Here is a 14,716-nt window from a genome sequence, read left to right as displayed (position 1 = left end):
GGTTTCTGTATCATTTTGGCTGTGGTCTTCTGCATCTTAGACCTTCTTGGTTTCTACCTAGTTTCTGAAGCTGTTTCTCAAGATTCTTGTTAACTCTGTAAGAGCCACCTGCTCATCCCCTATATGTTACTGTTCTGCTACTTAGCCAAAGATATTTCCTATCATTTGCATCCAAGTGCTCTGTCAGGTATAGGAATTGAAGCAGTGGTGACACTGGTGCGTGCTGCCCAGCATCCCTGTACTCTTAATCTAGATTTTTACTTGCATATCCTTCCATTCCCATGCAGCCCACACTTCAGGGAAAACTGATACCACTCCTCACTCTAGGGGTGAGTCTAAATTGGCTTTTTCACCAGAATGTTAAATCAGCACATTCCCTAGCCCAGCCACAGTCATGTTCAGAGGTGAACAGGTGACCCAAGTGTCCCTGTTGTGGAATAAAATAAAGGCAGAGGGCACTACCGGCAGCTGTCCTGGGAATCAGCTTTAGAATGACACTGACCTTCAGAAGACGGAGCTAGAGAGACAGCACCTTGTGATAACTTCACTGAGCCTCTGGCTTAACCAGCCCTGAACCCAAATCAAGCTATGGATTGCCAATGGAAGAAATCAAAGATGACTAAAGTTACTATGAAAGGTGAGTGGGGTGGAAGGTGGTGTCACAGTTAAAACAGGAAATACAGAAAGAGGATCAGGTTTGGTGAGAAGATTAGATGTTCAGGTCCAAATATGGTACGTTTGCTTTTCTAGAAGTCTTTTTGCACTTTAAAATCCTTTAAATTCAAATAAAGAGTAAGGCTCATCAAATACTTTCACATGTTTACACCTCAAACTAAAGTCTAGGCATTTTTGAAAGATTAAAAATAGCTGCATAGAAGGACCACAATTCACAGATTTCTGTGTTGCTTTTCTCATGCTGTAGGTTTTAGCACAAGAAGAAAAGCAGTGAAAAGGAATCTGCTTCTAGAGTTTGACTACTCAGAACTATAACAGTACTGCAATAATATTCTTCCTTAATTAGTGCCAATAAAAACAAGTATATCTTACCATTGTAAGAAGTAATCTCATTTTTTATCCTTCCCCTTCTTCTTTTTTTAATTTTTTTTTGCTTTTTTTTAACATGGAGATAAATGATATTAGCTACAGATTGAAATGAGCAAATGTGTATGTGTATCTCATTGTCATGTATGTATGTCACAAATGTACTCTTGTCATCTGTATAACTAAGCTATTTCAGTTACAGTTACCATGATCTACCCAGACTGAAAACTTTAGAATCTCCTTTGAACACTTCTCCCTGTGCCTTTTTTTTTTTTTTTTGGTACTTCCAATATGTTTTTCTCCTCACTTTATTCCCCATCCCCAGATCATTACCTTGACAGCCAATTAATTGTTAAACTCTAAACACTTTATCTCCGTGGTGTTTCCCATATCCATTCCCTTTCTTATATTACTACTGCATCTCCATAATCCAACCCCTATTGCCTCTGGCAAGAGTTTTGGAGTCACCAACATTTACAATCCTTCCCCACTTCAATTTAACCTCTTGCACCACTCTTTTCAAGAACTTTTGATAGATTCACATACCTTACTGGATGCAATATGCCCACTCTTAACCCTGGCACTCAAAGTCCTCAGCTATGCGGCCATGACCCTCCTTTCCAATCTTATTGTAACCCATCATGCCCTGCTCAGGCTTTCCATTCCAATTAAATAAGCTGTTCACTGGTCTTTAAACACATCCCCATCCTTGCCTACAAGGCTTCGATTCACCTTAGCTCTATCCAGCATCCACATCACATGCCCTTCTTTTTCCTTGAAGCCTTTCTTGATCTTTTTCAGTGGGTGAGACCTTTCATATCTTTAAGGAACTTTCCCTCCTTGGCACCATCTTCCCCTTAGAGATAAGACTTTGAAACCTTGACCCTTTAGCACCTGCCTTTCTGTCTCTGAAAACCACCCCATCTAGTGTAGTCACTGAGTTCTCTTATATTTCTACAATGTCTCCAGCAGTGCTCATTGCTACTTACAGATTTCAACCAAGAAATTCAGCCAAGTTGATTTCTGTTCTTCTAAAGTTACTTCGAGATGCCAATTTCTTTCCCTCCTACTTTTGCTGCTTTCCAACCGTGTCTTCACATCACCACTGTAATTCTTTCCAAAGTGCAGATGTGTTCATCATCCCTCCTCTAGAATGTAGAAGTTTGTATAGCAGAAATGTTGAGAAGTTAAGAGTTCACACTTTGAAGACAAGGCATTTGGATATAATTTAGCTCACCCTCTGTCCAGCTAGTTGTCCTTGGGCAAATTACATCATCTCTAAATGGGGCCTATGGTGAAGTTTAAATACATTAACTCCTATGAATGTTTACAGAGTTCCTTCACAAAGTTAGCCCTAAGGAAATGATAGTATGATAGGATGATAAATTCCAAATTTCAACTGAGATACCATAAGTTAATAAATATGACATTCTAAACAGAGGTAGGTATCACACCAAAATGCAGATTTTCTAAGCAGGTGGCCCAAAAACTAGTTAGATAGCACTATATCCTGAAAGGGAGATTAGTAAGATAAAGGGAGTGGAGATAAAAAGATCCCTACCAAGGTTGTCTTTGTAGAAATCCATGCTGAGACTCCTGTTGGGACCTCAAGAGGGAGGTTTAGGATGATGCCTGCCCCCTCGTCTCAAGACTGCTTGGGAGAAGGAGGAGCATCCTTTCCATGGAATCATTTGAAAATGTGAATATCTAGTTCCCAATGATTGACTCCCACTTTATTGTCCTTTGTTATTTAATCTAGGTTTGTCCTTGGGTGTGTATTGAACAGGACTTTTTTAGTTGTTAGTGACAGAAACAATACCTGAATTGGGTTGAGGAAAAAGAGAGGCATTGGTTGGGACAATGCTAGCATATTAAAATAACCAAAGGAAGAGTTGAATAGTGAGACTCATGGCAGGACAGGGCATCACTGGGCCTCCAAAGTGACTGAAAATGAGGACTCCGATGCTTCCAGAATTTGATGTCCTTTCTCCACTTTTTCTTTCTGTTTCTAATTTGACTTAATTCAAAGGCACAAGAGAAAAACACAGCAGCAACAGTCCCAAGCTTCTGACATCACAGGGGACCGGTGCTCTTGACCCAGTTTAGGTTTGGAAAATCCTCATGAGAAGTCTGACCAGCCAGCTAAGGGCCTCCTTCAGACACATCCAATATGGGAGGAGAAGGAGAAGTTTCCAGAGAATGCAATGCCCAGAAGACAGGGATACTGAGCAAACACCCTCTTTATTTTCATCCCTGTAATTTTTCGAGTGTGTCAGCTTCTTAAACATGGTACTGCCCAGAATGAATGCACTTGGTTCTGATATTGAGGATGGAAAGGGGAAAATATGTCTTCCTAAAGAACGAATTAAGGCAGGGATAAAACTCTTGGACCCAGGGAGGAAGGTATGGCAAAGAAGAAATGACAGTGGCTTCTTAGGAGTGCCACTCAGGGATTAGCTGTAAGGTATCTGTGGGGCCTCAGCAGCAGTAAGGTGCTAACTGGGCAGTGGTGGAATGAGCACTGTCCCTGAGTCTGCCTGAGGGCACTGCAGCTGCCACTTAGCATGGACCTTCTACACAATGGGGAGAATGCGGATTGTATTTTGTGCCCCTCTTCCTTTTTCAGTGTCCCTGTGACTTCTCATGGACCTCTCCTGCCCCCACCCCACCATCCCCATTGTCCAGTGACCTGAGTCATCTTCATTTACCTCAGCCTCCCTTCTCAGGTTCACTCTCCTTTATAGGGACCTAGGTTGTAGATTTATTTCTTGTCTGTGTGACAGTACCTGTTCTTCGCTGGCTTTCCAAGCAAAAGAATTCCATTCATTCATTCATGTATTCATTCATCCAACACACTCACTGAGCTCTCACTGCATGGCAGGCCTTGTTGTTTGGGGGCACTTGGAGATATAGCTGTGGGCAAGGTAGAGGAGCCCGCTTCTCAAGGAGCTGGCTTTCCGTGGAGGGAGGGAGATAACAACTATGCAAATAAATATACAGTATCCATTAGTGGTAAGTGCTTGGAAGAAAAATAATGCAGGCTAAGGAGATAGTGAAAGGAGTGCTACTTAGGCTGATTAAGACAGGCCTTTTGAGGAGGGACATTTAAGCAGAGACATGAACGCTGTGGAAAGATGAACCCTGCCACAATGATGGGAATAGTGTTCTAGACAGAGGGATGGCCAAGCGCAAAGGCCCTGAGGTAAGAATGTGTTTTTGCATGTGATGGACAGACTCAAGTGAGGTATCATAATGGAAGAAACACAGGTGACTCTTTACCATAGGAACAAACCTTAACACCTTGCTCATAATAAGAGAAATATAAACTAGAAAACTCATTGAGGTCTCTAGTGTGTGTTTAGGATATCTTGATTGCTAGTGTCAGTAACAGAATCTGAATTAGCTGGAGAAAAGATTGGAAGGCATTGATTCAGACAATGCTGGCTGAGTTCACTTGTAGAAATATGTGCGCCTACAGAAAGAGAAATGCAAATCAAAGCTTCACTGAGATAATCACATCTTACCCACCAGATGGGAAAATGTCCAATGCATTCTGAAACACATACTGTGGAGAAACAAACTTTCCCATAAATTGCGGGTGGGGAAGAAAAATAGTACAATTCCTGTGGAGAAAAATTTGGCAAGAGCTAGCAAAATTACATAGGCATTTGCCTTTTAACCCAGTGTTTCCACTCTAAAATGTGTCCCAAAGATACAGTAACAAAATATGAAAATTCAAAGTCTATCCATTGCTGCATTATTTAATAGCAAAAGGCTGGAAACAACCCAAATGGGGACTAATTGCAGAAACGCTGGTAAATCCAAATAGTTGAATACTATACAGGTGTAAAAAGGAAAAGGGCTATTTCTACATATTACTATGGTGTAATCTCCAGCATCACATTTTATGGTGATTAAGACCGAGACAGAAAATAGTGAGCAAAGTGTGCTATCATTTATGGGATAAAGGTTGGGAAAATAATATACACATATACTTGTTACTCATCTGACAAAGGGCTAATATCCAGAATCTACAATGAACTTAAACAAATTTACAAGAAAAAAACAACCCCATCAAAAAGTGGGCAAAGGACATGAACAGACACTTCTCAAAAGAAGACATTTAGGCAGCCAAAAGACACATGAAAAAATGCTCATCATCACTGGCCATCAGAGAAATGCAAATCAAAACCACAATGAGATACCATCTCACACCAGTTAGAATGGCAATCATTAAAAAGTCAGGAAACAACATGTGCTGGAGAGGATGTGGAGAAATAGGAACACTTTTACACTGTTGGTGGAACTGTAAACTAGTTCAACCATTGTGGAAGTCAGTGTGGCAATTCCTCACGGATCTAGAACTAGAAATACCATTTGACCCAGCCATCCCATTACTGGGTATATACCCAAAGGACTATAAATCATGCTGCTATAAAGACACATGCACACATATGTTTATTGCAGCACTATTCACAATAGCAAAGACTTGGAACCAACCCAAATGTCCAACAATGATAGACTGGATTAAGAAAATGTGGCACATATACACCATGGAATACTATGCAGCCATAAAAAATGATGAGTTCATGTCCTTTGTAGGGACATGGATGAAATTGGAAATCATCATTCTCAGTAAACTATCGCAAGAACAAAAAACCAAACACTGCATGTTCTCACTCATAGGTGGGAATTGAACAATGAGAACACATGGACACAGGAAGGGGAACATCACACTCTGGGGACTGTTGTGGGGTGGGGGGAGGGGGGAGGGATAACTTTAGGAGATATGCCTAATGCTAAATGATGAGTTAATGGGTGCAGCACACCAGCATGGCACATGTATACATATGTAACAAACCTGCACATTGTGCACATGTACCCTAAAACTTAAAGTATAATAATAATAAAAAAATCAGATTAAAAAAAAGAATTTTTAAAATGAGAGATGCTAAACAATAAGGATGTATGAGAAGGAAAGAAAGAATATTTTGATCACAGGGATAGAAGCTGGATTTCTTTGTAGATCTGTAGTTTTGATTTTTGAGCCATGGAAATATTTTATATAATTATAACACAAAATTAAAGAGAAAAACAATCATTAGGCATCAAAAACAGATGAACCTAACTTAGTCTTTAGTTGGTGGAATAGATGTGCTATTCTAAATGACTGTAAGACATAATTTGTATATGCTTTATGGGATATACTCTAAGGACAAAAATAACTAGAAAAAAATCTTAAACTCTTTCTGGTTGCATTAATATTGTGATTCCAAGGCTGTTGTGCCTATAGTGTGGGATAAGGCAACTAGCTAATTATGTTGCTGGTAAGAACGAAGATATCTGGTGTGAAAAAAAGGGATACAAATGTAAGACTTATGTGTTTTAGCAGAATCTCTGTAGTCCTGGATCTGAAATGGAATGATCAATCTGAACTCATGGCATATGTTATCTTTAAAATATTTACATATTTTCTAGCTCTGTTCACTGAAAAGGCTTATAAACAATACCCAACCCAGTACAAAGAGCTCCTCTAAGCTTCTAGATTGATATCTTAAAATATGTTGAAATATTTACCAAGTGGAACTGGGGTTCCTTGGAGAAATGCCTGACTCCTTATCTAAGGCAGGAAATGAACAAGATGAGTCTGGAACATCTTGTCATACCATAAGGTAAGTGCCCTTTGAAGATTTGTCAAAGGACTCAGGAACCAACCTGATTAAACTCCCACTAGCTAAAGATGGGCAATTTGAGCATTAATAAGATTAAACCTCAATGTATTGTAGTTTTATACGTTTAATATGTTTAACCATCACGTATGTTTATCCATGAATTCCTAATGATACTTTTAAAATAAAAATGAAAAAACCCTCAGTGATCTTTGCAGGATGATAGGGAAGTAAATCATGAAAAAAAAAAACTGAGTGCAGTGTCTCAAGCCTGTAATCCCAGTGACTCTGGAGGCTGAGGCAGGAGGATCACTTGAGGCCAGGAATTGGAGACCAGCCTGGGCAACCATATCCATAAAAAGTTTTTAATTAACAAAGGAAAAGTAGCAAATATTTATTTTTGCCTTTATTACAAAAACCATGGCTCAAAGTAACTAAATAGTAGATGAGAAGTAGTTCCTCTTAATGGAAATGTTCCATGAATAAATGAAGGAGGAATATCATCATTGTGCAAATCCTAATAAATGAACGTACCTAGGCATTGAGCATGAAGACACTAATACCACAAAAGAGAGACAGCCAGACTCTATGTACCCACTGATAGAAGTACACATAGCACCATCTAGGAAGGAGTCTTGCCAGACCTGAATCCCTTAAGCCTCTGGATCTAAACAACAGAACCTACAGGCAACAGAAAAATCTGTTAAACTACACTGTGTTGAGTTTCTAAATTTCCACTATATGTAAATTCTAAAAGACAAATAACATGGCTTCATCACCACCAACAAACTGCAAGGAATTAGAAAAAGAATGGAGGAGAACTCTATAGATTAAAAGAAACATGAGAGACACAGTAGTTTGGATCCCAATTTAAATAAGCAAACTATTAAAGAGGAAAGAAGGAAGAGAAGGAACACCAGGATGCGATCAAGGAGAGGGGGAGAAAGGATGGGAAGTGAGAGGACATCATAGTACAGCTGGAGAAATTTGAACCCTGGCAGGACGTTTGGTGATACTAAGGAAATATTCTTGCTTTTCGAATTGTGTGATGGTACGTATTGTGATTTCAAAAGAGGAATCCTTTGTCTTTTAGAGATATATACTGAAATATTTATAAATGAAATGATATGATGCCAGGCACCTGCTGCAAAATAATCTGGAGTGAGTATGGAAGTGGGTGAAGACATGGAGCTGTGGTTTTCAGGCTTGAGCTTGCATCAGAATCACCTGGAGGGCTTATTAAAATACAGATACTGGTCTTCCCTCCAGAGTGTCTGATTCAGTCTTGGGTGGGGCCCAAGAATCTGCCTTTCTAATAAGCTCACAAGTGATGTTGATGCTGTTGGTCTGGGGACCACACTCTGAGAGTGACTAGCAGAGAGGAAGCAAGATTGACCCCTTGTTAATTATTCTTGCACCTGGGTGGTGGATACATGAAGGCTTATTATTATATTCTCTCTTCTGCTGAATATATTTGAAATTCTCCATAATAAACATTTGAAAAACAGACGATCCAGAAGGGCATACAGAAGGAGCAGAGCCTTTGACAACCCATAGCTGTAATGGGAACTTCTATGCTCATTAGCCAAACAGGCTTGGCTGCTGCTACCACAGCTTCCTCTGGGATTGGAAGGTGTGCATCTCCTCCTGCTGAGATGGAGGTGAGTGTATCAGCTCAGCTGTCCATCCTTTTAGAGAACTGCCTGAACTGAAGGGAGGGCAATGGCCTCTGTCCAAGGGGTCTGTGCATAATGCATCCTTTCCTCAGTGTGATCAGTCATTGCAAGAGCAGTGGTTTAGATGAATCCCAAGGTTTTCTGGCCACTTCAGCTGGAAAGCACACTCCTGAACAGAGCTAAGCCAGGACTCAGCTCTCAGAGATGAGAGGTTATCACCGAACTCACCATGCCTTTGCAGCCCTTCTGCAAAAACCTCCCTGCAACTCCTAGATCTAGGAGGCACCTCTATTGGTTTGAGTCTCTCTACTTGCCTTTTTAGATTCATTTGTGTATTTATCCATTCATCTTTCAGATGTTTATTAGAGTAACTCCTAAGTGTCAGGCATCCTTCTAGCCCCTGGGAATAAGCAGGGAACAGAATAGGCAAAAATCTCTGCTTTTATGGAGATTAAATTCTAGTTGTGAGGACAAGCAGTGGACACATAAAGAAATAAATGAACAGAATAATTTCAGGTAGTGAAAAGTGCTGTGAAGAAAGTTAAAATGAAGATGCCAGGATAGTGATTGACTCTGTGTGTGTAAAAATGTGCACACAATTTTTATTTTAGCTGATTGGGGAATACTTTTCCAAAGAGATGTGATCTGAGCGGAGATCCAGATGATAAGAAGGAGCAAGCCATGAAGAGATCTGAATATTTTCAAAGAGAGGGAATAGCAAGTGCAAAGGGCCTGAGATGGGAATGAGCTTGGAATTTTTTTCTTTGTTTGTTTCTTTTTTTTTTGGAACACCAATAAGGCCAATTGGGCTGGAACAAGAGGAGTGAAGAAAGGTGAGAATGATATGAGATGAAGTGGGAGAATAATCCAAGTCTAGTGTTTACAAGGCCTTGTAGCCATTGGCCAAAGTATATCTATATTCTAGACACCTCCAAGGCTGCAAGTCAGCCCCTAGCTATAAAAAAAACACATTCTCGGCTAGGAGCAGTGGTTCAAGCCTGTAATCCCAGCACTTTGGGAGGCCAGTGTGGGCAGATCATGAGGTCAAGAGATCGAGACCCTCCTGGCCAACATGGTGAAACCCCATCTCTTCTAAAAATACAAAAATTAGCTGGGCGTGGTGGCCCATGCCTGTAGTCCCAGCTACTAGGGAAGCTGAGGCAGGAGAATCATTTGAACCCAGGAGGTGGTGGTTGCAGTGAGCTGAGATCGCGCCACTGCACTCCAGCCTAGTGATAGAATGAGACTGTATCTCAAACAAACAAACAAACAAACAAACAAAACTCTAGAGAAACAGGACACTGTTATAACAGGGGAGCCCCCTGGGCTCTCTAGCCAATAGGAAAATGACCATATTGTATAGACGAATGACTATTAAAAACCCAATAATTTGGGGGTTTAAAACCCACTAATTTTAGTTCAGAGTTACTGGAAAGTTCCTTTGCCCCACAAATCATTTGCTCTTGATGCCTAGAACTCTGCCCTAAAAACACAATTTGCCCAACTTAAGACTCTGTCTCTTATTAAAATATGGATTCCTCTGGGAGGGATAATACTATGAGTTATCAGTCATTTAATGCTTATACAGATGAGTTGACAACTGTCCTTGAAAAGATATTTTAAAAGAGGAAAGCATAAAGTTAGTGGGTGCTTGGATAGCAGGAAGGAATCTGTAGGGCAGAATCAAATTAGAAAGGGAAAGCTGAGGATACATCAGAAAAAAAAACTGCCTATTTTACAACTTCAAGTAGGGCTTTGCTTCCTGGATAATGTCCTCTGGTCAGGGCATATCACAGCAATGTTTATCTTTTATAGCTCTTTCCTAAACATAAAGTGTGAAATAATTCATACAGCCCCTTATGTAAACAGAGCAATGATTAGAATGTGTTGCTTCTACTTTGCTGTTGTTTCTTGATGGGCTCTGGGCACACGTGGACTTTGCCTCTATGGATGAACTGTCACTGATATGGTATAACATTTTCATGAGTATGAAACAGTGATGTGCTGGAACAGCCCGTGTGAGCAGATTACATGCATGTCTTCCCAACTTTGTATTCAGTTTGACTTCACACTGACTGCTGGAAATCAGCCATGATGAGCATATTTACACCATAGAAATTGACGAATGCTAAAAATTGAAATGTTTCTTTTCAGAGAGCTGATTGTTAAACATTTACCAGTATGCTGTGAAATGTAAAAAATAAATTTTAGGATATGCCATGGCATATGAAAAAATATTCATTTCTTTGTTTTGCCTCTTGAACAGATGCCAGTGATATTCAAAATCACATTCATCTTTGTATTACTTTACATTTTAGCTACACTTGTACAGGTAGATCCCCCATTTACCTTTTCAAAAGCTGCCTGGTACTTCATGTTGGCCAGGTTTTGCATCATCTGGCTCTGGCTGCCTTGTATACTTCAGGCTCCAGCCAGATTTAACCCTGAGTGAGTTTTGCATCCAAATGCCTTATTCTTTCCTTTGGACATTTCTAGTCTGTTTTTACCTAGCTGAAGGGCACCCCTCACTTCTTCTCTGTCTGCCAATATCTTTCCCGTGTTTCAAGGTCAGAGCAGAAATTTCATCCCCCTCTTTGATGCTCACCTGCCATCCTAACATGGGATCCAGCATTCAGCATTCATTGCTCTTTCTCCAGTGCTCCCACTGAACACTTCCTATACCTATTCAGCCATCACCATCCCTGCCTTGTGAAATGTTGGTCTCCATGTCTTATCTCCTCCCCTGGATTTTAAGCCCATTGATGATAGTGACATTTGCTTTTTCATCATTTTATCCTTGAGAGTATCAGATGCAGAGCTTTGCATAGTCATTACTTGATATTAGTTGGATTATATGCATATATGACTTAATATTTCCCACAGTGTCCTGGATAGCGAAATAAATGCCACTTGAACAAATGCACAAAGACACACACACACAGTTTCATCAGTCTAAATATCCATATTTGTGGCCTGATTACCTTTAGCATAGAAAATGCCTTGTTGAAGGGGAACATTGGACTCAAGTGTAGACCAATGAGGACAAATGAGAAAGCTTCTACTCTCAGTCTGAAATGTCACCTTTCTCATCTGCATGTAAAATTGGGAGGCTTTTGTCCAGTAGTCATACGTTAGAAAAGTACCAATCTGTTATAAATCAGGATGTTCCAGTGGCCACTGAAGATGCAACTGAACTCTTAAGGATAGATGCTGCTACAGTGTTAGTGAGTTCTACTGGGACTGGTATAACTAATGATAAAATAAAAAATAATTGGAAATTTTTCCTTTGGTCACTCCTGTGAAAGGAGGCTATTCCTGTTTGATTGATTTATTAAACAAGTATCATCTTCTTGTGCCAGGCAATCCGTGAAAGACTCAAGATATAAAGGTAAATTATCTGTGGCCTTGCCCTTCAGGGATTTATAATCAGGAAAAAAGCCTGAGAAAGCAAAGGGATGTGTTCAAAGTCTCAGGTGAAGTCAAGCCCCGAGGATCTGACAAGCTCTGAGCCACATCAGTGAGTTTGCCCATTAGATCCTGCCATCTGTCCCCATGTGAAATATTTGCTGTAACTCCTTTCCATGAACTGCTTTTGGTTTGAATGACCTTGGAGACAGCCTGAAATCCTGAGCTTGGAAGGGTGCTTTTAGCGTTACTGGTCTGCACTTATAGTCTTCAAATAGAATTTCCACAAACCTCTAATTATCTCCTCTTACCATGCTCCCTAAATGACAGACGACCAGCTCTTTAGTCACTCCAAGAACGGATTTCTATTCAGCCCATGCCCGGGATGCATTAGGATGCCCAGAACATGTGTGGCTGCTCCGAGTGGCACAGAGCAATTAACAGAAGCCAAGCAATTTGCAAAATGCCTCAACTTCCTGCTCATCTCGAAGGCAGAAAATTGTCAAACCTTAACCTCAGGAGGCTCATCTGCAGAATTACACCTCCCCCACCTCAAAGAAGAAACTCTGGTGTCAGATTCCCCCCCTCCTGCTTTTTGCAAACATAAGCACTCGGCTGCAACAACAGCTATGACTCAGTTCCTAGCTAACGCTGCCTGAATTGATTTAGTCTGAGTTCAGATTTAGCACATAATCATGTTCAATTTGCTCCACTGCACTGCCTAGAGATAAAAGGCTTGGAGAAAAAAAAATAGCTTCAGCTTGTGTCAGTCTTTGTGGTGATGTCATTGCCATGAGCGAGCCGGGCCGTTCGTTACTCTGCTGTGCTGCCTCAGACGCGGAGGGCTGCGTGCAGTGGGAGCGGGCTCCAGGAGCCCGAGCCTCCAGCCGTCCCCAGAGCAAGGCAGCACCGAGGCCTGGCCACAGCAATATCCATCTGGAAGCTCTTCCCTTCACTCCCAACTCTGAGGTTGCCTAACTCTTTATTAAAAATTCAGAAGGGGGAATGCCAGCCCCTAGCATGGACTGTGATGTTTCCACTCTGGTTGCCTGTGTGGTGGATGTCGAGGTCTTTACCAATCAGGAGGTTAAGGTATGCACCTGCAATCTTATTTTTCATTGTTGCTGTTACTGACGCTGCTTGGCAGAGCCTTTTTAGCATGAAGAAATAAGACTTTGGTTAATAGTTTTCACCTCATAGTCTGCGCTAGAAATGCATGTAGTGAGTGCATGGCTACATTAAGTAGAATAAGTTGGAAGAGGGACCAGCATATTATTTTTAAATATGACAAGGTCTGCCATTGTTTCTTCTTGTCTTTTTTATTAGGTAATCCCTGGTCAGTCCTTTCTGAGTAGACACATTTTCATATTCTCATATTGTATCTTTGTCAATAAGGAGAATTTTCCAGCCCTCAATGTCAAGAGGGATTTTGAATCAATGATTACATGAAGAAAGCACACATAATAAACCCAGCATCCAGGCCAGCCTGACAGTGGGGCAATAACCCTTTCTGGCATGTCACTTAAATATCCTGTGATGTGGTCTTCAAATTAAACAATAGCTGTTCTACAGATGGCAGTTTCAGTCCCCAGCTTTCTGGAAATCAAAGTTGGAGAACAGCTGCCTAAATTTTCTTTGTCAGGCAAAGAAAGCAAGTCATTTTCCTTGAGCAGTTGTTCATAAAGTTTAGGCATAAATATTTCGCATCTTAAGGCTTAGTATTATACATGCTGGTCCTCACTGATTGCCGGCAGCAGTTGTTGACTTGTCATAGGTAATCGTCCTCTGATGATATTCATTCCCTTTTATTTTCCATTTGGCTTTATATTATGGAGAAGATGCCAGGCTTGCAAAATGGAAATGTTTATTTTTTCTCTCATATTTAATAGAAGACTAGCTGAAGCTTCTTATTTAAACAGTTCACTCACACATATACACACACAGAAGGTCAGTTGTTCATTGTGTGGTGGGAGGAATAAAAGGTGAATTACATTGCATAATCATTTACCATCCTTGCTTTAGTCTTAACTTAAGGAAAAACCCTGAATTCTTTATTGTTGGGTGTGCAGGTGACACCCTGGTGCTTTACAGGTGGGGATTTATGTGTTCTTGACATAGCACATGGCTATGTCATTCAAGATTGCAGCTTTAACAATCTTTTGAAATAGATTTGATAATCTGGCATTTTGTTCCTGAATATTTTAAACACGTAGCCCTGTATTTACTAATTTTTGTGTCAGTGCCATGGAAATGTCTACCACCTGTCATATGAAGGTTCAGAAAATAAGGACATAAAGGTTTGGCACTGTCTGTGATTGCATTGAGAATGGAAACACGCATGCAGAGACCCACAGTCCTGCCAGTCGTACTTCCATAGCACTTGAGAAGGGAGAGCAGTCATTAGACCCCTCCAGTTTAAAGCCAGCATCAAGTCCAGTGTGGGTAACCAGGTAGAGAGACATCTTCCAGTAACCACTGGAACATAATTCCATCTTTGGAGAATAAAACTTCACAGCTCCCTTCTGTCCTCAACAGTTATCTGTTGTTTACACACTTGCCCTGAGAATGTCATAAGATATTCTAAACTTTTTTGGTTTCAGAAAAGATAATGAGAAAATATTTATTGGAGATCTGCAACATGCCAGGCATTGTGCTTATATAGGAAAAAGTTTAAAATATGCTTATATGGCATATGTATCTATGATATAGCTATAAAAATAACCAATTGCCGAAGGTTTCTTTAAAGACAAAGAATATTTTGTGGAATTAAGAGGATACAAAGTTGTTACAGCTGGTTGTATGTGAGTGGTTGGGGTGGTTTTATGGAAAAATGATACTTAAAGATGGGTAGATTTTATACAGAAAGAGAGAAGGCACAGCATTTTGCAGTCTAGTGAGTCAATTCTTTTGACTGCAGTAGGTTCT

At 40.4% G+C, this 14,716-nt stretch overlaps 1 protein-coding gene and 1 long non-coding RNA gene across 6 annotated transcripts in view; one reads left to right on the top strand and one right to left on the bottom strand.

Annotated features, from left to right (window-relative positions):
• Nucleotides 1-14,716, top strand: part of RCAN2 (regulator of calcineurin 2) — a 273,335-nt gene that overhangs the window by 155,153 nt on the left and 103,466 nt on the right. The window contains exon 1 of one of the 4 annotated variants that reach the window (XM_019029383.3): nt 12,426-12,883. The exons of the other annotated variants lie outside the window; for them this stretch is intronic. Coding sequence (XP_018884928.1) covers nt 12,797-12,883 — 87 coding nt within the window. The 5' untranslated portion in view covers nt 12,426-12,796. Of the gene's footprint in view, nt 1-12,425; nt 12,884-14,716 lie in introns of those variants that run through there. 4 annotated transcript variants of the gene reach the window in all.
• LOC129534516 (uncharacterized) overlaps nt 1-14,716 on the bottom strand; it is a 60,715-nt gene that overhangs the window by 7,858 nt on the left and 38,141 nt on the right. For both annotated transcript variants that reach the window (XR_008681131.2, XR_008681132.2), the window contains exon 2: nt 2,031-2,189. This is a non-coding gene — a long non-coding RNA (uncharacterized lncRNA). The remainder of the gene's footprint in view (nt 1-2,030; nt 2,190-14,716) is intronic.

Source organism: Gorilla gorilla, chromosome 5 (assembly GCF_029281585.2).
Source record: "Gorilla gorilla gorilla isolate KB3781 chromosome 5, NHGRI_mGorGor1-v2.1_pri, whole genome shotgun sequence".
Taxonomy (NCBI): domain Eukaryota; kingdom Metazoa; phylum Chordata; class Mammalia; order Primates; family Hominidae; genus Gorilla; species Gorilla gorilla.
The sequence above is the reverse complement of the archived record's forward strand: the minus strand, read 5'-3'. Positions and strand labels throughout refer to the sequence as shown.